This window comes from Schistocerca americana, chromosome 3, assembly GCF_021461395.2.
Source record: "Schistocerca americana isolate TAMUIC-IGC-003095 chromosome 3, iqSchAmer2.1, whole genome shotgun sequence".
Taxonomy (NCBI): Eukaryota; Metazoa; Arthropoda; class Insecta; order Orthoptera; family Acrididae; genus Schistocerca; species Schistocerca americana.
Window position 1 is genome coordinate 39,447,325 of NC_060121.1, and position 27,066 is coordinate 39,474,390.

At 44.4% G+C, this 27,066-nt stretch overlaps 1 protein-coding gene across 2 annotated transcripts in view; it reads right to left on the reverse strand.

Annotated features, from left to right (window-relative positions):
• Positions 1–27,066, reverse strand: part of LOC124605706 (ubiquinone biosynthesis protein COQ9, mitochondrial) — a 186,860-nt gene that overhangs the window by 66,894 nt on the left and 92,900 nt on the right. For both annotated transcript variants that reach the window (XM_047137572.1, XM_047137573.1), the window contains exon 2: positions 14,361–14,564. In XM_047137572.1, coding sequence (XP_046993528.1) covers positions 14,361–14,564 — 204 coding nt within the window. The remainder of the gene's footprint in view (positions 1–14,360; positions 14,565–27,066) is intronic.

Consider the following 27,066-nt stretch of genomic DNA (forward strand, 5'->3'; position numbering starts at 1 on the left):
CTGGATTGAAGAGTTTTTAGCAAACAGAACACAGCATGTTGTTCTCAATGGAGAGATGTCTACAGACGTTAAAGTAACCTCTGGCGTGCCACAGGGGAGTGTTATGGGACCATTGCTTTTCACAATATATATAAATGACCTAGTAGATAGTGTCGGAAGTTCCATGCGGCTTTTCGCGGATGATGCTGTAGTGTACAGAGAAGTTGCAGCATTAGAAAATTGTAGCGAAATGCAGGAAGATCTGCAGCGGATGGGCACTCGGTGCAGGGAGTGGTAACTGACCCTTAACACAGATAAATGTAATGTATTGCGAATACATAGAAAGAAAGATCCTTTATTGTATGATTATATGATAGCAGAACAAACTCTGGTAGCAGTTACTTCTGTAAAATATCTGGGAGTATGCGTACAGAACGATCTGAAATGGAATGATCACATAAAATTAATTTTTGGTAAGGCGGGTACCAGGTTGAGATTCATTGGGAGAGTCCTTAGAAAATGTAGTCAATCAACAAAGGAGGTGGCTTACAAAACACTCGTTCGACCTATACTTAAGTATCGCTCATCAGTGTGGGATCCGTACCAGATCGGGTTGAAGGAGGAGATAGAGAAGATCCAAAGAAGAGCGGCACATTTCTTCATAGGGTTATTTGGTAACCGCGATAGCGTTATGGAAATGTTTAGCAAACTCAAGTGGCACACTCTGCAAGAGAGGTGCTCTGCATCGCGGTGTAGCTTGCTGTCCAGGCTTCGAGAGGGTTAGTTTCTGGATGAGGTATCGAACATACTGCTTCCCCCTACTTATACCTCCCGAGGAGATCACAAATGTAAAATTAGAGAGATTCAAGCACGCACGGAGGCTTTCAGACAGTCGTTCTTCCCGCAAACCATATGCGACTGGAACAGAAAAGGGAGGTAATGACAGTGGCACGTAAAGTGCCCTCCGCCACACACCGTTGGGTGGCTTGCGGAGTATAAATGTAGATGTAGATGTAGACTACAAGAAGGAATTGGTTGGTAGGACATGTTCTGAGGCATCAAAGAATCATCAATTTAGTACTGGAGGGCAAAAATTGTACAGTGAGACCAAGAGATGAATACTGTACAGTAAGCAGATTCAGAAGGATGTAGGTTGCAGTAGTTATGTGGAGATGAAGAAGCTTGCACAGTATACAGTAGCATGGAGCACTGCATCAAACCAGCCTCTGGACAGAAGACCACAACACTACTACTACTACTACTACTACTACATCATCACTAAAACAAAGACTTTTTCGCTGTGGAAGAATCTTCTCACATAATTCAAATCACCAACTTTCTCCTCCGAATGCAAAAATATTTTGTTGATGGCAACCTACACAGGGAGAAACAATCACCAAGATAAAAATAAGGGAAATCAGAGCTTATATGGAAAGATATAGATGTTCGTTCTTTCTGTGTGCTATACGAGATTGGAATAATAGAGAATTGTGAAGGTGCTTCAATGAACCCTCAGCCAAGCATTTACATGTGATTTGCAAAGTATCTGTGTAGATGCAGACTGAGATGTAGCACACCTCTCCCTCATGCAAAGAGGGTGCCCAGGTGATGGAGGAGATGCCAGCAGCCCAATGAGAAACACGCCCATTGGATCTGGAACAGTGGCAGCTAGTGTCAACAGTGAGGGTGGGACGATGTGCCGGTTGGTCATTGGAGCATACCATTGGAATGCGTGGGAACGTGGGCACGTCCGAGGGGTGGTGGGTTTGTGTAGTGCCCGACTACAGCACCAGCGAGGAGTGTACCGTCACTATCTCTGCGTCATTTTCAGGAGACAGGACCCAGTGTGGAGGAGATGGGGCTGGTCCCACGAGTAGCAATGGCTGAGGCAATGATGGTGAAGGATCGGAACAGCAGGCTGCAAGAATGGACCAGAGGAGGGATGTGAGGTAGGCACACAATGGGACAGGGGCACTTCCACAGTAGGCGACGATGGGCTCGAGGAGGAGCACTGTGAGTCAGGCTGCAATGATGGGAGCTGCACCGACGAAGTGGCAGCGAGTGGGGCCACAACAGATCACAGTGATGCAGCACCAACCTGTCAGCCGTACGGACGTCACAAGGATGGCACTTCCGGTGGTGGAGTATAACAGTGGCTGGTATCCACTTGCCCACAACGATGATCAAGGCACGAAGCAGACGGACAAACCCTACTGCAGCAGGTTAGGCGCAGGCCACAGTAGGTGGAAGAGCTCGCGTAGCTGCCAGCCGTGAAGCAACTCAGCCGGGCTCCACTCCCTCATAGGCGTGAAGCGATAGGTGCTCAGGAAATGGAGAAGGGCATCAACCAGCGAAGAATCCACAACAAACGTTTTCATTTGGGACTTAAAACCTACCCACTAGTAGTTGCGCCTTGCCATTCGATTGAAGGTCGAACGGCAAATGCCGTGGCGGGAACAAAACAATTGAAAGGTGTGAAAAACAAGCTGGGGCTCATTATCAGAAACTAAGGTACAAGGCAACCCCTCACGAAAAAAACTCTGAAAACCATACAAATTATGACCTCGGCTGATGCACTGGAGACTGAGGAAACTGGGAAAATGCGTCCACAACAAGAGCCAGTAGGAATTAAAGAAGGGACCTGAAAAGTCTACACAAATGGGTTCCCATCACTGGCACAGACCAGGCCAGGGGACAAACATGCCCTGGGAGCTGTCTGTTGTCAGGAACACTGCTCACAACCTGTGACTAAACAGACAATTTCACTCCCAATCTCTGGCCAAAATACGTGTCCCTTAGCTAACACTTTAGTTTGTGAAATTCCTCCACGTCCCTGCTGGTGAAGGCATAGAACCTTGTGCTGCAATGCGGAGGAAATGGCAACTCTGGGAAGGAGGTCTTCCACGAACAGCAGCCCTGTTGACCAAAGCGAACCAACTGGTGAAGAAACGGATTGGTGACAACAGCAGTGCTAAGCACAAACTCATAATTGGGAAACCCTCAACCACAGTCTGCATTTCAACATCAAGATGGAAGCAAAGCATTTCTTCCTGACCGAAGTCAGGATAAGGGCTAACAGGAAGGCAAAACAAACCTTTCGCATTTACTTATTTAGACATAGGTTTAAATGGATTTCATAATTGTAGCAAGACAAGAACAGTGCCTTGGGTTGTAGGTGATGTGCTGCCTTGTCAGGAAGGAAGTATGAGGGTTAAACAAGGAAACCCACAGTGTATGGTCAGTAATAAGGTGAAACTTGGAGTCATACAAGAAAACATGAAATTTCTGGAGAGCACAGGCAACAACATGAGACTCTTGTTCCACCTGGCAGTAACATTGCTTGGCCGGAGTGAGATACTTAGAGATGAAAGCAACAGGTCGTTCAGAGCTGTTGGCATATCAGTGAAGTACGACTGCACCGAGGCTGTACTGTAAGGTGTCAGTCACAAAACTATGTGCTCACCTAGAAAGAAAGTACCTGAACAAGGGGCAGAGTAGTTTGGATTCCAACATTCGAAAAGCACGTTCTCAATCCAGGCTCCAGCATAAAGGCAAATTCTTGTGTAACAAGGCTTGCAACAAAGGGCTAATGTGGCAGTAATTTATGGCAGGACGCTTCTTCCCTAGGGGAGCCCAAAGCTCTTCACGGACGAGCAGTGAGGCACAGACATAACAGTGGAGATGTGATCTGGCAGAGGGCGAACACCGTCCTGTGAGACATCGAATCCCAAATAAACACCAGAAGGTTGGGGGGGAGGGGGGGGGGGGAGCAGATATCATGAGCCTGCTGACTGTAAGACAGAAAACAAAGAGTGCAAATTTTTCAAGTGACTGGCTGTGGAGGAGCCTGCTACAACAATATCATCCATATAATTAAAGCAAACCATAACTGGCATAGTCAATTGCTCTAAAAATCCTTGGAAAATAGCAGGGGCACGAGCCACTCCAAAAAGAATGCACAAATATTGATAGGGACCAAAATGAGTGTCTAATATCAGAACTCACTGAGAGTCTTTGACCACAGGAGTCTGTAAATATGCTTCAGACAAATCAATTTTAGGAAAGTACTGGCCACCTGATTTTTTCCCCAACAGTTCTTCCTGGAGTGGGAGAGGATACACATCTACAATTGACTGCAAACTGACAGTAATACTGAAGTCACCACAGAGGCGAAGTTTCCCCGACAGCTTCCGAACTACAACCAGTGGAGACGACCATTCCCTAGCCATAACAGGTTGCACCACCGCCAGAGATTGAATTCTGTCCAAATCTGCTTTCACTTCATCTTTCTGAGGGGCAGGAATAGGATGTGTACAATCAGAAAAGAGGCCGAGAGGTGGATTTGAAAAAAATGTAAACAAGGAAAATCATAGCATCCGAAAACAAGTCCAAATACTACTCACACAGTCTTCTCAATTCGGAATACAGTACCTGGCTGAACACAAGGTGAACTGCATCAGTCACAGAAAATACAAATGCCTGAAATACATCCATCCTGGCCAGGTTCTTGAGACTGGCATAAGCAACCACCAAAAATGTAATGGAACAAATGACTGATTTGTAAGAGGCAGATGCTGTAAAATGTCCCAGCAGGGCAATGTTCTGTTTATTATCACTGACCAGCTTCCTGTATGACCAGTGTCAACAGCAGTGAGCCTAAACTTATATATGTTCGAGAATTCAATATTGTCACTGCAGCACCTGTATCTACCTATAGCCAGAGCACTTGGCGAGAAACACTTAATGCGATAAACAACTTGGGAGAAGTCACAAGCATTGGAGTCACACAGTTTACATCCGTGTCCATATTCTGAGCAACATTTGGTGAATGACACTTTGAGGTAACGTGGCCTTTCTTCTGGCAAGCGTTACAAGCAGCCCAGTGCTTTGGGCGCTTCAAACGTCTGTGATGGCAAAACAGAAAGGACAAGACAAAACACAGAACGCTGATGCTGTGACGGTCAATGCTGCTTGGGCCAGCCTGGGTCTGCTCGGTACTAGGACCTCACGTTTATCACCACCACTGCTTCCTCACGCAAGCTATCTGTCCTACTAGGCACACCTTTTGACATTACTGCCACATCGCCCCATGCTTCAATTTGTCATCTGCTGCCTGAGAAACTTCAAAAGATTCTGCTATTTGCAAAACTTCTGAAAACGGGGGGTTTTCACACAGTAAAGCCCTCTGGCGCAGTTCCTTGTCCGCAGCTAAAAAGATAATTGCATTGTGTACCATAGACAATGTACAAGAGTAAACTAGGCACAGGTACAAATTGACACTTATGGCTAATGCAGTGAAGTTCAGTTGCCCAGGCACTGTTTGACTGGTTTGGTTTCGTTTGGCTCCGGTATAATTCACTCGTGCCACTACGACAAGCATTCTTTCATGATGGTGGTCGGACAATAAATTGGACATGTGACCAAAAGTAAGAGCCGCCAGTTCTTGTAAAAGGGCAAACTGACACAGTAATTCATACATTTTAGACAGAATGCAAGAGAGGAATTAGGCTTTGCACAAACTCGAGTCTACCGAGCGAGGTGGCGCAGTGGTTAGACACTGGACTCGCATTCGGAAGGACGACGGTTCAATCCCGCGTCCGCCCATCCTGATTTAGGTTTTCCGTGATTTCCCTAAATCACTCCAGGCAAATGCCGGGATGGTTCCTCTGAAAGGGCACGGCCGACTTCCTTCCCCATCCTTCCCTAATCCGATGAGACCGATGACCACGCTGTCTGGTCTCCTTCCCCAAACCAACCAACCAACCAAACTCGAGTCTGTCACACCGAAAGCCAGAAAACGTTGTCTGAGTCTTGTTTTGTAAGCTTCCCAATGCTCGGCTGAATCATCAGACAGAGGAAAAGGGAGTGGATAGATCGGTGGAACGGTGCCCCATCTGCTAATGGAACCTGAAGAAGTGGTCACTGCTGAAGTAAGCTGTTCAATCAGGGCCGATGGCACAGTGTCCGTAATGACTAAATCTTACGAAACGGGCACGACGCGACAGTAGACGATGCAGCGGAGACCGTGCCTGTGTGTACACTTCCTGCAGGAGGCCTCTAGTGGCCAGCTCGCACTGATGAAGCTGGCGGTCGATTTACACGCACACGCACAGTAACATTAAACTCGGCACACTCACAACCACACACACTAGTAGCAGGATATGACCAAAACTCCTGCGCAATTGTAAAATAACAGCAATGTCCATAGCTACAACACTAAAAGAAGAAAGTTATTTCTGTTACTTATCACTAAGGCTCAGATCAGCTGTCTAGTCCATTTAATAACTCGTCGGCAATTTGCATGTCGACGGTGATGAAATGATGACGAGTACGACATGACACCCAGTCTCCGAATAGATAAAATCTCCAACTACTGGGATGTGTAGTGCACGGTACAAAGAGGTGTGGTGTGAGGAGGGGGAGGGGGAGCAGGGTGGTGGAGAGGGACCAGGGTGGGGGAGGGGGGCAGGGTGGTGGAGAGGGGGCAGGGTGGGGGAGAGGGGGCAGGGTGGGGGAGGGGGAGCAGGGAGGGGGTGGGAGAAGATTCCAGTGCTGCCTTAGGTACACTTCAGCAGGACTACGCAGAACTACACAGGTGTGCTGGAGGGACAGAAAGTGAGTGTGAGACTGAATTGGGATCAGGTAGGGGGTACAGAGCCAGATAAAGGCCAGAGGGGTAGTGGTACAAAGCATCTGCTGGAAGAAGAGTTCCCACATATACAACTCAGGAAAGGCAGTATTCAGTTTATAGCAACAACAAGAGCTGCAGGCACATTTTAGTGACGGGTGGTACTGCGGCGCGATATCAATGTTGTCCTTGTCCTATGAGTATGAATGTCTTATTTCTAGTCGTTCAAGGTGTTCTGTTTTTCCTGAACACGAGTGTAGCTATGTACATGAATAAGTCGTAACTACATAATCTTAAACAGTAGTGTCAGATCACACAAAATATATGAAAATGGAAATAACTGTAATGGAAATAAACCTTTATTAATTACTAATAACCTTTATCATTGAAACTATAATGAGTTACAGACAATCCTACATTAATCAGACTAAGTGGGCTTCCATTTACTCTTTTACAGTACAGGAGCACTATTTTTGAAGTCCCTCTTTTACTCTATCTCTAAATCCATCCTAAGTTGCCTGCTTGTGCCTTGTCATTAAGTACTCCTGTACATCTCACATTGTCACAAGCCTTATATTAACCCTGATCCATCCTAAGGACAATATAAAGAAAAGGATAGATTGCTACTCACCATATAGTGAAGACATTGAGTCACAGAGAGGCACAACGAAAAAACTGCTAAACAAGTAAGCTTTCAGCTCAAAGGTAGACAACACACACTCATTCATGTAAACACGACTCTCACACACATGACCACGTCTCTGGCTGCCAAGGATAGACTGTGAGCAACTGTGTGTTATGGAGGAAGCAATCTGTGTGGTGGGGGTTCGGAGACACTGTGGTGAGGACGGGGAAGGATAGCAGGGTGGGGTTGGGAGTCGGTAAAGTACTGCTTGTGGGAGCGTACAGGGACGACGTGGGAAGAGGCGTAGTCATGAAGTTTGACTGTGGGCCGGAGAGGGAGCAGAAATGAGAGAAGTAAAAAGACTGTGGGTGAGTTGGTGGACCAGAAGGCTTCATAGTGCCGGAGTGGGAACAGGGAAGGAGATAGGCACATGAAGCACAGTGACTAACAAAGGTTGAGGCCAGGAGGATTATGGGAACATAGGATATATTGCAAGGAGAGTTCCAACCTACACCTACGTTACATTAACATCTACATCCACACTCTGCAAACCACCATGAGCTGCATGGCCTAGGGTATATCCCATTGCACCACTTATTAGGGTTTCTTCTCATTCCATTTACATATGGAGCACAGGAACAATGATTGATTGAATGCTTCTGTGCATGCAGTAATTACTCTAATCTTATCCTCACTACCTCATGTGAGTGATACATAGGAGGTTATAGTATTTTCTTAGAGTAACCATTTAAAGCTGGTCTTTGAAACTTTGTTAACAGACTTTCTCTGGCTAGTTTACAACTATCTTCAAGAGTCTGTCAGTTCAGTTCCTTCAGTTTCCATGTGACACTCTCCCACAGATCAAACAAACTGTGACCATGTGTGCTGCCCTTCTCTGTATATGTTCAATATCCCCTATTAGTCCCATTTGATACAGATCCCACACTCTTCAGCAATATTCTAGAGCCAGTTGCACAAGTGATCTGTAAGCAATCTCCTTTGTAGACCGATTGCATTTCCGCAGTATTCTACTAATAAACCAAAGTCTACCACCCGCTTTACCTACAACTGATCCTATGTGATCATTGCATTTCATATCCTCACAATGTGTTACACTCAGGTACTTGCACGAGTTAGCCGATTCCAACAGTGACTCACATATACTCCAGCCATATGATACTATGTTTTTTTCATTTTATGTAGTTTGTAATTCAGAAAAGAAGGATCCAGATGGCACAGGCAACTGAGTGGTCCACTTGTTTCTTGGGCACAGTTTGTTGTTGGCCATTCATGCAGAGAAACAGCTTGTTGGTTTTCATGCCCATGTAGAATGCAGCACAGTGGTTGCAGCTTAGCTTGTAGATCACATGACTGGTCTCACAGGTAGCCCTGCCTTTGATGGTATAGGTGATGCTTTTGACTGGACTGGAGCAGGTGGTGGTGGGAGGACGTATGGGAAAGGTCTTCCATCTAGGTCTATTACAGAGATATGAGCCACGAGGCAAGGGGTTGGAAGCAGGGGTGAAGCAGGGATGGATGAGGGTACTGTGTAGGTTTCGTGGATGGCAGAATACCACTGTGTGAAAGGTGAGAAGGATAGTGGGTAGAATATACCTCATTTCTGGGCAAAATGAGAGGTAGTCAAAACCTGACAGATAACATGATTCAGTTCTGCAGTCTTGGGTGGTACTGAGCCCTGAGGGGAATGCTCCTTTGTGACTGGATGGTGGGACTTTGAGCAGTGGAGGATGACCGGAGAATAAGGCGTGCGAGATCTGTTTCTGTACAAGACTGGGAAGGTAATTTCACTCTGTGAAGGCTTCAGTGAGACCCTTGGTATATTTTGAGAGGGACTGCTTGTCACTACAGATGCGGCAGCAGCAGGTTGGTAGGCTGTATGGAAGGGATTTCTTAGTATGAAATTGGTGGCAACTGTCAAAGTGTAGGTATTGCTGGACGTTGGTAAATTTGATTTGGACAGAGGTACTGATGTAGCCATATCTGAGGTGGAGGTCAACATCAAGCAAGGTGGTTTGTTGGACTGAGGAGGACCAGGTGAAGCAAATGCGCGAGAAGGTGTTGAGGTTCTAGAGAAAAGCAGATAGGGTGTCCTCACCCTTGATCCAGATCATGAAGATGCCACCAATGAATCTGAACCAGGTGGGTGTTTTGGGATTCTGGGTGGCTAGGAAGGATTCCTCCAGATGGTTCACGAATAGAATGGCATAGGTGTTGCCATGTAAGTGCCCATTGCGGTACCATGGATTTGTTTGTACGTAATGTCTTCAAAGGTGAAGTAATTTGCGTGAGGGTATAGTTGGTCATGGAGACCATGAAGGAGATTGTGGGCTTGGAACCAGACAGGCATTGAGAAAGGTAGTGTTCAATAGCGGCAAGGCTAAGGGCATTAGGGATGTTAGTGTAAAGGAAGTGGCATCAATAGCGATGAATAGGGCACCCTGTGGTAAGGGACAGGAACTGTTGAGAGTCAGTGGAGCAAATGGTTGATGCCTTTTATATAGGAGGATAAGTTATGCATAACAGGTTGAAACTGTTAGAGTAAGAAAGCAGAGATTATCTCAGTGAGGCAACAGTAACTGTCACAATGGGGCATCCTTGGTGATTGGATTTATGGACTTCATGAAGCATGTAGGAGGGCGAGGATTGGTAAGGGTGAGGGGAGATAGAATCAGGGGAGAGCCTCTGAAATGAACCTACAGATTGGTGGAGAGACTGGAAATCCTGATTTCTGGAATGGAGTCACTGTAGCAGGGTTTGAAGAGGGGCAAATCTGACAGCTGGCAGAGTCCTTCCACCAGGTAATCCTTGCGGTTCAAAACCACAGTGGTCGAAGTCAGGTTTTAAGTTGTGGATTGCAGTTCTGTCTGCAGATGTAAGGTTAGCTTGTATGTTGAAGGGTTTGGGGGATGACAATGAGAAAAGGTACAAGGTTAAGAAATTCTGGAAAGTTAACATGGGGTGACTGAGTGCAATGGGGGTGGATCACAACTGGATGGAGGAGTGAACTATGTTAGGCAGGATTCAACATTGGTTTTGAGTTCAGTACGATTGGTAGGGTTGGTGGTGAAAAAGTGTTCCCACTGTAGGGACCGAGAGAAGGATGGAAAGTCTTTAACGAGGCCAGCATAATCAAATTTGGGAATGGGGCAAAAGGTAAGGCCTTCAGAAAGGAGTGATACTTCTTTGGGACTAAGGCTTTCAGAGAAAAAGGTTCAAGACTGTGTTTCGAGTCTATTTAGGTTCAGGAGTCTGTATGATGGTGGGAGGAAATTTTTGAGGGTGTGGTAAATGTAGTAGGTCTGTGAGGCAGGGTTTGTGAGCTATGAGGGTAGGTCAAGGAGGTTTGGAGACTGTTATCCAGGTGGTGAGTAGTTGTAGTCCAAGGTGGGAGTAGGAGATGAACAGGGTGGAGAGTTTTTTGGGGTGTCACTGTATATGCCGTGCTAGTTCCTGGAGGACAAGAGTTTCAATGTGAGAGATGGGATACAGGAAACCAGGATCGCAAAGCAGGTGATAATTTTAGGGATGAAGAGGAGGTATTGCAAGGAGGCTTGGGCCTGATGTTTATGGTTTTGCAGAATCAGGTTGGTGAAAGGTATGGAGTAGATGAGTCTGAACACATGGAGGACATTGTGGAAGGAGGGTTGCACCCAGAGAGGAATAATTTCATGGTAAGGCCATTATGGAGATTCCATGAGTCAGACAACAACACTGAAAGAGTATGCGGGACTGGTTTCTGGCTGTGGGTAAGAAACTTTTCTAAACTGTCACAGATGGCAGGAGCAAGGATCCACGGTGAAGGATAAGAAAATGTAAAAATATGTAAATAATATAGAAATAGATGTGAAAAAATTAGCAAAAATATGCAAAAATACATCGGAAAAGGACAGAATGGATGAAGCATGGGAAAGAAGATGAAATCTGAGGGAGTAGGGCCAATAGTGAAAGGTGAAAATGAACTGAAATTTACATGAAAGCACAGTGAGATCAAAGGATAAAAAAAGAAAGGAAAATAAAAAGACTATAATGTGGTTTCCACATTGGTGGTATATGAGGAAGGGAGACGGTAGATGTGACTAAATTTGGTGAAGTTAGTATATGCATACTGGAATCAGAGAGGAGAAAGAGTGGGGGTGGGGAGCGAGTTGGTGGGATAGCGTACAAGTCTGTGTGAAAAAGGAAGATACAGAGTTACACGAGAGTTACACAAGAGGAGTGATCAGTTTGAAGATCTAGGATTGATGACATTGGTTGGAGTAATGTGGGACACAAGATGCTGCACCAACAACCAGTGCAGTCACATAGCCATGTGTTGTCTGTGGACAGTCACACAGACGTGTGTTGTCTGTGGGTGGGACAGTTGATAATATGTGGCTTGTAAGTCAGAATGTGCGGTGCGGTTTGGAAGGCGACATGTAACACACAGGAGGAAAAAATGTCAAACCTACCAACCACCAGCAATACCTACACTTTGACAGCTGCCACCCATTCCATACCAAGAAGTCCCTTCCATGCGGCCCAGTCTCCCACGACCATTGCATCTGTAGTGACAAGCAGTACCTCCCAAAATACACCAAGTGTCTCACTGAGGCCCTCACAGATCAAAATTACTCTCCCAACATTGTATAAAATGTACATTATCTCTCCAGTCACCAGCTGCCCCCCAAAGTCCCACCGTTCAGCCACAAAGAAGCATTCACCTCTGAACTCAGTACCATCCAGGACCAGAGCAACTGAACCACATTCCCTGCCAGAGTTTTGACTATGTCTCATATGCCCTATAATGAGGAATGTCCTACCCACTATCCTTCTACTCATCCCACACTGGTACCCTGCCACTCACTAAACCTATACAATATCCTCGTCTGTCCCTACTCCACCCCTGTCCCCAACCTCTTGCCTCATGGCTCATATTCCCGTAAAATGCAAATGAAATGATCTTATGCACTCCTGGGGAAATTCGGATGCTGAGTGGCAAAGTCTTTCTTATTTCAACTGAAACCACATTGGATGACTCGGGTGTCGATGATGATGATGAAATTATGATGAGAACAACACAACACCCAGTCCCCAAGTGGAGAAACTCTTCATCTTGGTCAAGAATCGAACCCGGGTCCGCTGCATGGCAGTCAGATGCACTAACAACAGAGCTGAAGGGGTGGACTATATCCCTGTAATAGATGTGGATGCAAGACCTGTCTCGTACATCCCTTCACCACCACCTACTCCAGTCCAGTCACTAGAATCACCTATCCCATCAAAGACGGGGCTATCTGTGAAACCAGTGATGTTATCTACAAGCTAAGCTGTAGTCATTGTGGTGTGTTCTACATGGGCATGACAAACAATAAGCTGTCTTTCTACATGAATGACCACTGAAAACTGTGGTTAATAAACAGCTGGACCACCCAGTTCAATGGCTACTTCACAGCCTGCATTATCCTGATCCTTCCTACCAATACTAGCTTTTCTGAACAGTGAGGGTCAGAATTGTCCCTACAATATACCCTAAGTTCCCGTAACACCCCTGGCCTCATCCTTCTTAGTCACTGTCCTTCACTCACCTATCCCGTTTCCTGTTCCCACTCCAGAATCCCGTTTCCTGTTCCCACTCTAGAACTACACAGCCTTATATTCCACCAACAAACCCACCGTCTTGTTACTTCTCCCCCCCTCGCCACATAACCTCCAATCTGCACCTAACTACATTACCCTCTCCACACCACATACCTGTGTGCTCTAACTCCACCCTGCTACCCCCCCCCCCCCCCCCCCCCTCACCAACTACACTGCTTCTCCCACCATCTACAGTTGCTCACAGTCTGGCCTTGGCAGGCAGAGACAGTGCTCGTGTGTGTGTTTGGGTATAGTATCTACTTTGGGAAAAGGCATTTTGATTGAAATCTTACTTGTTTAGCAAGCAGTCTTTTGTCGTGCCTGTCTGCAACTCAACATCTCCACTATATGACAAGTAGCAGTCTATCCTTTTCATAATACTGTCATCATTCCATCCTGTATTTTCCATTCTTTCATCCACTATAAAAATATTATACGAATAGTGGGTTTGGTGTTGGCACACATCGTCTTTGTTTGTAAACAACAGGGTACTACCCTGAATGAAACTCACAGTTTCAAGAACATACGTATGTGGTACTGGCAAGACATTCAATCCGAGAAAGAGACTTCATGTACTAGAAGGTAATGAAACTTCCTTCACTGATTTAGTAATTCATTTATGCATGAGGAATAGTTCTCTGTGTTTTACACTCCAGAAAGGAATACCGTATGAGAAAAATGAGTGTACACCTGCAGTGTACATTGTTTTGAGTGTTTTAATGTCACAGACTTTTCTGTGTACATAAAGCATAATTACCATTACTCTTAATCTGTGTAGATTAGAAGCAGTCATTAGTGTTCTTGAAAGCCTGCAGTGGTAGATTCTGTGTCTTACATGTAACTTGTCTTGTTCCACATCCCTGGCAGCTCTGCTTCATGTGGAATTTACAGAACATCATGCATGAATGAATGATGGATGAACGCAGGTGACTCCCTTTGGTGGAAGAAGTTTTCACTATCACGGTTTGATCAGCAGCAGGAGAACAGGTGGTCACATAAAATTTCTGATCACAAGACCTTCTGCCAGTACCCTGAATTACATTCAGTGTTGATGGTGATCTGGGCTTCAGATGCAGACTTAAGTCTTGTGGTCCCAATGGTGTTAATTGAGAGAAGTTTGTTAGCTGCTCTCGTAAACTCTTTCCAATTCAGTAGCTGAAAAAATCCCTCAGCTTCTCTCAGCCAACAACGCAATGCGACATTTTTTCTTTCACTGGAGAAAAATGTGTAATCAACAACCCAGAAGCCATGATACAATAAACAGTGTATTTGCATAGACAACTGATACCACACAGAGGCTGAGGACTGAAGGGATATAACAGACTCAGCACAAAACTGCCTCAGACTTGCTCAAGTAATGATCTATTACCTATAGCACCATTCTGGTTTAGTTAAGGCACACTATTAATTGAATTTATTACTTTTGCATACTTGCAATTGCTGTAACTGAAATTATGACTCTTTGCACTTAAAAAAATTTCTAACACATACCCGCAGCTATTGCATGTTTTGTCCAGCCATACTGCAAAACGTACGGTAGTGCCGCTGTTAAGATTTTGTCCTCCAATTTCTTCTGCTCTTCCATTCTTTCAACATTACCATTTGAAAATTCTTCACCTGATGATGCTGACTTTCCATCAGTAGCAACAGCACGAGAATGCCTCCACAGCGAAGTTGCCCACAGGCCTCGAACTCCTGGGGAAAAGTAAGTATGTAGAGAAACTGGGTCAGTGCTGTCTAATGTTACATGGAAGCTTGTTGAGTACTTTTGCACCAGAATACATAACTCCACTCCGACTAGCACAAAAGTTGTTTGTATGTCTTATTTTGTTCAGCAAAATCAAACAGTGGACGGCCAGAATGGAGTAACAACAATGTGGAAAGGACAGATTGCTGCTCACTACGTAGGCCTTAGCACCCAGTGATGGTGGCTGTGTGCGCGAGTTGTGCTTGTTCAAGTTTTCTACTTCCAAAGAGCCTTGTTCAGAAGCTAAAATATTTCTAGCAATCCTTTTCATTGTGTGTGTGTGTGGGGGGGGGGGGGGGGGTGGCAGGTTGGGGGGAGGGGGGCTCTGTGGTGATTAGCAATTTGTCCTTTCCACATTGCTGTTTTTAGTTTTTATGTAGCTCACAGATCTGTTGCAACCAAGTTTTCATCGTCAGCAACAAAACCATCAAGGAGGAAATGTATTAGGAAGAGAATGCAAGTATTCTAAAATCCTTAAACAAGTATCTGCAACATTATACAATATTCTTTGATGTCACTTTTATATAATAAATACTTAACTTTCTTTATGCGTACTGCCCACAAGATATTTCAGTGTGACAATAGGGAGGGAAAATGTGCAAATTAAGACACAACCTTTATATTTAGGTCACTACAATGATAGAGGCTACCCAGTTAAAACATGCTGAGCTGTGCTTCTTCCCTACACACCGAAGAATTTTGCAGTGTTGCGTGTAGTATATGACCATTAACTTCTACTTCAGGCGTTGTCACAGGACTACTCAGAAACCTTCAGAATAAATTTTGTTGGCTATGACAGCTGCACTACCATACATCAATATTTAAAAAATAAAAAAATGTTTCAGTGAAGCCATTCATTGCTGTTCATATTTCAACCATACTTACAGTTGTCCAGAAGCAGACACATGCAATGTTTCACAGAGCATACTACAGACACATATATAAGGCAGCTCAGTGGTAAAGTGTACGACTACAAATCCAAAGGTCTCAGGTTCGATCCCCAGTCAGTTCTAGGATTTTTATCTGTAACTGATGTGAATAATCACGAACTGCACCGTGGTCAGGAAGCTGCATTAATGTGTAGGTCCCCTTATAACTTGCTGAGTAAGTCAGTTCAAAGATCAGGGGAAGGCGATGGCATACCACCTCCAACAGGATTGTGTCTAGTAAAGCACTGTGGTGTTCATAACAGTCTTTAGACTGATGACAGCCTTAGTTAACAAATTGACTGCCTCAAGCTTAGTGACGGATGTTTCACCATCAGGCCAGGCCACACATACAGTGTGAAGCATGAGGCTCTGGTGGCCACATAGCAGTTGACGTGTTAACCAATGAAATGTGAACTTCCTTATAAAATTACTTGTAAGGGATATAACAGACTCAGCACAGACTAGCATTTTCAATTGGCTTTTTCTCATTTCGATGACACTCTCTCTCTCATGAATCAAACACATCTGTATACATTTAATAACCCGTTTTAGTCCTCTCTGGTATAGGTTCCACACATGTGAGCAATATTCTCAAATGGGACACTGAAGTAATTTGTAAGCAGTCTCGTTTAAAGACTGGCTGCATTTTCCCAGTATCTTGCTAATGAATTTAAGTCTGACACCTGTTTTAGCTACGAATGCATCTATGTAACCATTCTGTATCATAACCTTACAAATTATTTCACCCAAGTTTTTGTATGAGTTGACTGATTCTAACTAGGAATCACTGATACTGTGTCACAGAATAAAATGTTTAATTTTGTAAAATGCATTATTTTGTGTTTCTCTGCATTAAAACCAAGCTGGTAATCTGTACACCACTTTAAAATCTTGTCAATATCTGGTAGAGCATTTCTGCAGCTTTTCTCAGACGGTAGTTCATTATAGATAACTGCATCTACAAAAAGTCCAAGGTTATTGTTAATAGTAAATGTCCACAAAATAAATAATGCACAACATGAACAACAAGAATCTCAACAAACTTTCATGGACATACCTAAAGTTACTTCTACGTTTGTCAATGACACTTTGTCTGAGGTAACATGCTGCACCCTGCCTAATGAGAACTCCTCACTCCAGCTGCAAATTTTGTTTGGTACCCTATAATCACACTTTTTATTAATAAATGTTGGCAGAAGTGATCCACAAAGTTGACAAGGAGGTCATTCTGTTTGAAATTCTTCTTTATGTTTGATCTCAGACTACAGGGTGCGTCAAAAAAATGTATACACACTTTGAACTGTCATAGACAATTTATTTCCCGTTCTACAAGGTTAAATATCTGTGAGAAAGTAATGTTATGTTTCTTCAACAGTTGGCAGCAGTGGCAAGGAAGTAACTGCAACATGGCAGACATGCATTTGAGCTTTGAAGCGCAGAAGCAGATAATTAAGTGGTCCTGGAGGTTTGAGAATGTAGCTGTGGTTCGAAGACAGTGGAGAAGTGAGTATGGTACAGAACCACCTTCAAGGGTAACAGTTACATGTCTATGAGACAAAATCAAAATTCATGGAACAGTGTGTGATGTGCATAAAGGTCGATCAGGGCGACCTCGTACAGCTACAAGTGATGATTCCACAACTGCGGTCTTGGAACTGTTTCAGCATTCGCCTCAAAAATCTTCAAGGCAAGCGGCACGTGAGAGTAATGTAAGTGCTAGTAGTGTGCTACGCATTCTAAAGAAAGGCAAGTTTCGTGTGTACATTCCAAGGCTGGTGCAGCAGCTAAGTGACGATGATCCGGGTTGAAGGTTAGAATTTTGTGAATGGGTTCAGCAGATGGTGAGACGTGAACTGGGATTTATGGGTAGCACAATTTGGTCGGATGAAGCCCAATTCAAACTCAATGGAACTGTCAATAGGCACCATTGTGTGTACTGGGCTGAAGATAATCCTAACATAACAGCTGAAAAGGCTATGAATTTGCCTGGTGTAAATGTGTGGCGTGGTTTGTCTGCAAGGGGACTCACTGAGCCTTTCCGCTTTGAAGGTACTGTTACTGGAGAAACGTACCTAACAATGCTTCCTCCATATTCCCTGCCATTCATGCATTATACGGTAATGATGAGTTTTATTTCCAACAAGATGGCACCCCGCCACACTATCATAGGGACGTACGAGCATACCTGGATCACAATGTGCCAGGGCAGTGGATAGGACGCAAGGGTTCAATAGAGTTTCCTGCACGCTCTCCAGACCTCACACCGCTGGATTTCTTCTTATGGGGCACAGTAAAAGATGAGGTGTACAAACATAAACCACGTAACCTGGACACACTTTGGAATGAGATTCAGGCGGTGTGCGCAGAAATCTCATTGGACACTTTGGTACTTTGTACGAAATCAGTGGTGACTCGTACTCAGAAATGAATTGATGCTGAAGGCCACCAGTTTGAACATTAATCACATTTGCAAAGTACATTTATTTTTCCAACTGGACTTTAAGCTTTCCATTTCCAGAAACTTAACATTGTAGAACGGGAAATAAATTTTCTATGGCGCTTCAAAGTGTGTATACATTTTTTTGATGCACGCTGTATATACTAAGACTCTACAACAGATGGATGTCAGTGAAACTGGACAATAATTTTGTGGATCGCTTCCATTACTCTTCTTGTAGCAAGTGAGAGTCAAGCCACTGGACTCAGTTTTTTGTTCGAGGTAGCTACGGTAGGATAGGGTTAAATAAGGGGAAATAATGTAGCTCCAAATTATCTGCAGAGTCTGATAGGTATTCTATGAGATCATAAAATTAATTAGCAGTTTTATCCGTTTTTTTTAATGCCACTGGCATTAATGTCTATACCACTCATATCTGCATTGGTGAGAGAAATAAACTGGTGCAGCACTTTTTTGTCTTCCTCTATGAAAGAACATTTGAAATGGAGTTAAATTTTCTGCTTTAGCTTTTCTGCTCGCAATTCTAGTTCCTCTGTCATCTGCAAGTGTCAGGACATAACTTTTGTACCACTGACAGACTTTGCATATCAGAGAGAGTTCTTTGGGTTTTTATTAAATTCTGGTATGGTTATCACGGAACCTTCACAAACTACCCTCTCAACTCCACACACACTTAATTCATCATCAATCAATCTACAGCTCAATGTTTTGTTTTACACCTATTATGCAATAGTTATCATTTCTTTGGAAAAAAAAATTTCAGAGTGATCATATGCCTGGAAGGTCCCTCCCATCATGAACTTTTCTACTAGGGGCATATCTATCTAGTGTATGGTCACTGCTTTAAATCTGTGCACCTGCCCAGTAATAAATGTTTTAAGTTCCTCTTCCTGATATGACATAACTACTTCTTACATGTTGTTGTTGTTGTTGTCTTCAGTCCTGAGACTGGTTTGATGTAGCTCTCCTTGCTAATCTATCCTGTGCAAGCTTCTTCATCTCCCAGTACCTACTGCAACCTACATCCTTCTAAAGCCGCTTAGTTATTTATCTCTTGGTCTCCCTCTACAATTTTTACCCTCCACGCTACCCTCCAATGCCAAATTGGTGATCCCTTGATGCCTCAGAACATGTCCTACGAACTGGTCCCTTCTTCTTGTCAAGTTGTGCCACAAACTCCTCTTCTCCTCAATTCTATTCAATACCTCCTCATTAGTTATGTGATTTACCCATCTAATCTTCAGCATTCTTCTGTAGCACCACATTTCGAAAGCTTCTATTCTCTTCTTGTCCAAACTATTTATCGTCCATGTTTCACTTCCATACATGGCTACACTCCATACTAATACTTCCAGAAATGACTTCCTGACACTTAAATCTATACTCGTTGTTAACAAATCTCTCTTCTTCAGAAACGCTTTCCTTGGCATTGCCAGTCTACATTTTATACCCTCTCTACTTTGACCATCATCAGTTATTTTGCCCTATAAATAGCAAAACTCCTTTACTACTTTAAGCTTCCCATTTCCTAATCTAATTCCCTCAGCATCACCCGACTTAATTAGACTACATTCCATTATCCTTGTTTTGCTTTTGTTGATGTTCATCTTATATCCTCCTTTCAAGACACTGTCCATTCTGTTCAACTGCTCTTCCAAGTCCTTTGCTGTCTCTGACAGAATTACAATGTCATTGGAGAACCTCAAAGTTTTTATTTCTTCTCCATGGATTTTAATACCTACTCCGAATTTTTCTTTTGTTTCCTTTACTGCTTGCTCAATATACAGATTGAATAACATCGGGGAGAGGCTACAACCCTGTCTTACTCCCTTCCCAACCACCGCTTCCCTTTCGTGCCCCTCGACTCTCGTAACTGCCATCTGGTTTCTGTACAAATTGTAAATAGCATTTTGCTCTCTGTACTTTACCCCTGCCACCTTTAGAATTTGAAAGAGAGTATTCCAGTCAACATTGTCAACCTTCTTACATAGCTTGCTGAAACTGTAAATCTTTTTGCTTGTGTTAGTTGTCCTCTGTACTTTGGTAACAACTGCCCGATAGTCACTGATGCCAATTTCAACCTAGATGTACTTAAAGAGGTCATGTGTATTTGTTGCCATAAGGGCCAATATATGTCCATCACGAGTGGGCTACCAAACTATCTGTCCTAGGGCGCTTTTGATAAATGCATTTACTGGTGTTAAGCAGTATGTCTTGGCACACCCAACAATTACAAAACTGTAACCATCCCAGTTGGCTGTTGCATAATTTAAGCCACTTCCATTGATCACTGTATGATTGATGAATTTAGGTGCTAGCAAACGGAGGTTTTCCCTAAATTTTTCCGTTACACCTGCAGGTGACTCCGGTAGTTGATACAAAGATCCAGTTGTAAGCGTACGTCCACCCTTGATACAGAGTATTGGCCAAACCATCTCGCATGCAGCTTCAATTTCTGTCTCTGTGAATTTGAGCTGTTCTGCAACAAATACGCCAACTACATTTCTTATTTGCCTATCCTTTCAATATAAGTTTAGATTAACCCAAAATTTCTCGTTGTTGTCGATATCAGGTTTTCAACAGCTTCCTATACCTAGTGTTATACACTGTTCAGTCATGTTAATGAGACCATTGCCTACGTTCAAGGTTAACATGCAATAACTACTCACGGATGGCAGGTGGCAGCACTGGTAGTGAAAGCTATATAAAGCATATTGAAGGCAAGCAGAACACAGTGCAATTGTCATCGTAGTGCAGAAATAGATGATTTATCTGACGTCATAAAGGGAATGACTACTGGCTTTCGGGCCAGGGTGGAAGCATTTCCGAAATACCTAAGCTTGTGGACTATTCGTGTGCCACTGTGGTTAAAATATACCACACATTGCAGGGGTGAACAACGGCTGCGGAGATGTGTAGGGGCAAATAGACCTGTAACTGTTGAGGAACTGACCGCCCAGATGAACCAAGGGGCTACCAACAGTGTCTCTTAAATGACTGTCCAACAAACATTGCTGCGTATGCGCCTCCACAGCAGATGCCCGGTTCACGCACCCACATACTTTTCATTGGTGATGAAGGTTGGAATTTGCATCCCAGTTGTCCACCGAGTGGCGACAGATGAACTTTTCAGATAAATCGTGTTTCACACTCCATCAGACAGATGGCCGCTGGCACGAAAGTCTGAAAGCAACAACCCTGCAACAATTGTTGGAAGAGTCCAGACTGGAGGAGGAAGCATTATGGTCTTTGGAATGTTTTTGTGGCCTTCCTTGGGTAATCTCATCTTTCTTGAACACACAAAGGAACAACACAGATATGCGTCTATCTCTGGGGACCACATCCACCTGTACATGCAGTTTGTCTTTCCTCAGCACAGTGGCATCTACCAGCACCAGGACAATGCAACATGTTGCACAACTCACAGTGTATATGCACCAGAGTGAGTTTACTATACTCCCTCAGCCACCAGACTTCCCAGATTTAAACCCAACGTGTGTGACGAACTGGATTCGGTTGTACACACCACAGATCCTCAATCAGGAAACACAGTGCAGCTGGGCAAGGTGCTGGAGTCGGCATGGTTCCATATCTCTACCAGTACCTTACAGAATCTCACTGACACACTGCCTGCACATCTCACAGCTGTCCACACTGCAAAAGATGGTTATTCAGGCTTTTAATATGTGGCTGCATTAATGCGACTGGACTGTGTACTAACTCCACTGCCTTTAATGAGCGATTCTAAATACATGGCTATGTTGTGAATGTTTTAGCAATTAATCATTAGGATTTTTATAGCTGTGGGGACAATTTATTTTAATTTCATCTAAAAACTGCGGGGTCTCCCAGAGCTAGCCTTATCTGGACTGGATGAGAAATGACTGACGGTACAAACACCTGTGTGCACCACACACACAGTCAATCATCCGGGTATCAGACACTGATACACAGTGCACACCAAATCCACTAAAGTGGACGCTACAATTCTTAACCCTGAGGCACAAGTCCAGGAAGTCACCACTTGGCTTTTCACAGAACCTCTGAAGTTTCTGGTTCTGACCTTTTTACTCGTCTCTGAACCAGTAGGCCCAAATTAGTTCTGGGAACAATGCTGCACATTGTGAGCTTCATTAAAACTCCATGAGCAAAGCTGGTCTTCTATAACCACTCAGCATGTTGAACGAGACCTCCAGGCAAACACACAGAGTGTACAAAGTGATCCCTTGTACCCCTTGCCACCTGTTCTTTAAGGGGTACCATTATTTATGATATGTCTGAACTGCAGATGGTCCTCAGACACTGACCATTTTGCGTGTTTACCTTCCCTTGACACATGAGACACCAGGTTTGTCAATAGGTGAAGTGCGGCTCAGTGACACAGGTTCAGATTAAGTGCAAGGCAGCACATTAAAATTGTCCATTTGTGGATGGTTGTACTAACTTTCTCCTGGGTCCTTGCCTCCCCTGTATGGCACTTAATGCTGATATGCCATTCAAAAAGGCAAGTGGACGAGTGCCGGTAGATCGTGTACTTCCTGCAAATGATATTATATATATTGGACAGGGTAGGGCCTTGACTTGAGGTATCTTCAGTGTTCTGGTACACGTCTCCTGCCATTTCACCCAAAGACCCATTTGAAGCAACTTCCCTTACAGCAGGTGAGCAGTTCCGGTCTGCTTACGAACACCAACTAACTCATCCTGCAGCCGAGAACAGAATTTACGACAGATTGAATTCTTACTGGAATAACATTTATCTGAACACTTAAAAATGTTGTTGTTTTTGCTTTGTTTTGTTTAGTTATAGGGTGCAAAAATAACTAGGGTCATACGCGCCCATGTCAAAACTGAAGCACACAAAGACAAAGAGAAAAGTTAAAAATGGCTACATGTCAACCCCAATCTACGGATGAGAAGACAGCTGAAAACAGGCTCGTGGAGGAAGCCTATAAAACATGTTATAGAGGTCCAGAACTAAAAATTAAGTGGCCTTCACCATATTGCTACGATGGATAAAAAGGGAAACGCAGCCGACAGCCCGTGCATCGTTCACTAAAACGGCCGATAACTCAGGCGGCAAACACAAGCGGGAAAGTAAGCAGTTAAAAAAAGGGCATTCCATCAGGAAATGGCGGACAATTAAAAGTTGAGCGTAATGTGCACAAAGTGGTGCACCACTTAACAAACGGTGATGGCTTAAAAGACAGTGCACAATATGCAACCTAGATACAATGATCTCCTTGTGGCAAGAGGACTGAGATGATGTCATCCGAGCAGCTGGGAGAGGCTTAATAACCCAGAGCTTGTTCCCGTGAAGGGAGGACCCGTGGTGATGCCAAAGTAACAGAGAAGACGTGCACACCCCATACTGGCGATCAAAGGAGTCATTGAAGGAGGAGGCATAGGATAGGTGAACATGCATGGCAAGGTGTTGAAGATAGCAACAGGATTCATGATGATATCGCCTGCTATTGTAAGGCTGGAAATTGGGGAATGGATCTTGGTCCCAGAGAGCCGTCGGAGGTTGGCCAACACGACAAAAGAGGGAGTGGAACTGTTAAAAGAAGCAGTGAATGAAATCTAGCTACCTTTTCTGCTATCCTGAAAAACATGACTACACTGTGCACACATCTGCTTATAATGAATGCACTTTGCCATCATAGGATGACAATTAAAATGGTGGAGAGTACATCTCTGCACGCAAATTGCGCCCCGGCATGCCTCAGTCCACCAACCGAAATGGACACGGCGTGGTAAAGAAGAAGTGCAAAGAATGGAACGTTCTGCAGCAGAAGTATAACGTTTGTAAGATATTGCACCTGGTTATCACAACTGGGGAAATGTTGTTCGCCGAAGATACCCAGGGGGAGTAAAGCCTCTAGTTAGCCTTAGTATGCTGCCAATTGGGTGTGGACGTAGTTGAGGTTAGGAGTCAGCAAACAGACAGCACATGGAAAATGGGTGTTCAACTATGTGTCAGAGAGAATGGGCCACCCGAAACAATGGGCAAGCTAGGCAGTGCAGAAGGATAGGTCCAAATGGGAATAAGTGTACATGGAATCTGAAAAGAATGTGGGAGCTCGTGTATTAAAGCAGAAGAGGTTAAGCTGATCAAGAACATCAGCTACGAGGGCACATCTAGGACAGGTTCTGGGAGAACCCCAAAGGGGATGGTGCGCATTGAAATCAGTGAGCAGCAGAAAGGGGTGAGGTAACTGCCCAATAATAAGGGAAAAGGTCAAGTGAGGAACAAAAAGGGGAACTGCAACAGCTTGAAGTTGGGTAGTCAGGGAGGTGGGTGACTCTGAATATCATCCTGCATGAGCAGCATGACTCCCCCACATGATGGAATTCCGACCAATAAAAAGGGAAAAGGTCAAGTGAGGAACAAAAAGGGGAACTGCAACAGCTTGAAGGTGGGTAGTCAGGGAGATGGGTTGACTCTGAATATCATCCTGCATGAGCAGCATGACTCCCCCACGTGATGGAATTCCGACCTTGGGGGGAAGATCAAAATGGACCAGTAAGAAATGCGAGAGTTCAAAGCTGTCGTGAGGAAGCAATTTTGTTTCCTGAAGGCAGAAAACAAGGACACTGTGATTCTAAGAGCAGGCATAAATCCTCTTTGTTGGATCAATGGCCGCGAACGTTCCATTGGAAAAAGAGTCATGACGAGGGCAGAATGAAGGGGTGCCACCTCAGCGGCAGCGGAGTGTCAACCTTCGACGACTCATTGATGCAGGGCACAGAGGCAGGAAGATCCTGCTCCATCAGGTCTACAGAAGCATCAGCATTCTCCTTCTGTTGGCCTGTGGAGTCCAGGGTACAAGAAGAAGTTGTTAGAGCGACACTGAAGTCAGCCAGGCAAGGGTATCACATGGCGACACCATCGAAGAGGATCTTCGAGTCAACGAAGGATAAGATTCCTTGCCTTTGTTTGACTTCTTCGAGCCTTTCTGGTCAGCATAGGAATACTGGTTGACAGGAGGGCTGCAGGAAACCTTCATGGAAGTATTCCTTCTGTCATTTCCGGCCGGCCGGTTGTGTAGCTGGTGACTTCGCCCCCTGAGGCTAAAGTTTAGCAGCGTGTTGCACAACTGGAGGAGGAGACGGTGACGCTACCATGATCCTGGGCAATTTCACAATTGTGGTGCTAAATTTGAAGTTGCATGTCTGCATGGTCATGTCCTTCGTGGAGCAAGATGTAGCAAGAGCAATACTGTGGGTGTCAGATAGGAGAACATAGGGTTTCCAACTAACCAACAACTTGTGAGCTACCAGGTAGCTGGATCTCATGGACAGCCCACTCACTGAGATACACAGGACAATCGCAGGAGGCGGCGGCATGGTTACCACTGCAGTTGATGCAGCAGGAGGAGGAGGCAGACAATAGCCCTCGTGAGCATCCCTACCACGGGTTACATATTTGTCAGGGTGTCAACAGGTCTCTCGAGTGTGGTTGTAACGAGGACACTGGTAGCAGCGCATCAGGTTCGGAATATATAGTCTGACTATGGTAACTTCATAACCTGCTTTGTTCTTTGATGGAACAACCACTCAATCAAAAGTGAGAGTGTGCTTGTGGGTACTACGGATGCATGTACGTTTTTTCATCACCCAATGGATGGCAATGAGACTCATTTGGGTTTCTGCCTCAGTCAGACCATCAAGCCTAGCGTAAATAACACCATGGGAAGAATTCAGCATTCAATGGTCCTCAACACAAACAGAATAGTCACGGAGGAGCAAAGTTGCATGTGGTTGTTGTGCCTGAGAATCAGAAGTAGTCTCTAAGAGCAATTGCTTATGTGAGGGCAGGATTTCACAGGGCCAGCAATTGCATTAACACCTTCCTGAATAATAAATGGATTTACAATTTACAGTTGCAAAAGACTGACCATCTTCAGTATGTGAAAACAAGAGGAACCGTGGTGCAACTGGGTAGGTCTTTGAATCATTAGCCTCATTCCATTTACATTTTGTAGCCACTGACTGTGAAGATTATTGGCTCATTGTGAGAAAATCCCACACGAATGTCAGCATCTCCGATGGCACAATCCTTCCATCTGGGGGCCCCCTTCAGAAGGGGGCACATCAGCCTTAGGTGATAGTTCACACCTCAGGTCACACCTCCCAAATATCTGGCAGAGGGACCAGTCAGCAAGTTGGGAAAGTAGCAGCTCAGGCAATCACCCCTCCATGGGCATGAGCCTGGCCTGTACCAGGAGTATGTGTTACCTACCTGTCAACCCAGGGCTGGGAATTATGCGTTACCCAGTCACCTGTTATGCGTCAGCTGTGTAGCCAGCCTTCGCGAGCGCACAGAGAGGAAGAATAAAAAGAGGAATCTCAAATGCTGAAGTGGAGGAAGGACAGGAGAAGGTGAATGAAGAAAGAAAGAAGAAAAAGAAGGAACAGTGAAGAGTATTCTGATATTGATTACAGAAAATGCAGAATACATTTCCAGAAACAGCCTAGATATGTTCCCCAAGGGAGGAGCAAAGAGGATAGACACGCAGCAAGGAAGGGAAGAGACACTGCAAAGGCTGGGGCCCTGTGGTAGCCAAGCACGGACCCCCTGGGAGGGGGCAAGAATTGGTATGCTTCAAGTACTCCAAGTTTCCTCTGTGCACAACTAAGCAGTTTGTAAAAATAACAGAAGAAAAACCTGAGATAAAATTTACAGGTCTTTCAGAGGTAATTCGAGGTTACGCTCACTGAAAAACTTGTGTAACAATGTCAAAAACGGTGTTAATGTACAACATAACAATATTAAGTACTGTCCATATTGTGAATATCTTCACCTAAACCTAACTCACAACTGAAATTCACATGACTTCCTAAGAACTTCTGTCAGTTATTACAGGGAAAAGGCTGAGTGAATAGTTGTTTTGATGCCACCATTTTGGTATCCATATTAAGCCCCGGATGCTGCATTATCGCACCATTCGCTTTGCTTGTAATGATGAATACTTCTCATGTGCTTCATAGTTTAACCCTCTCTGCTTATTTCAACTTTAAACAGGTACATGTATAGTCAAGGTTATTTGTTTACACTGT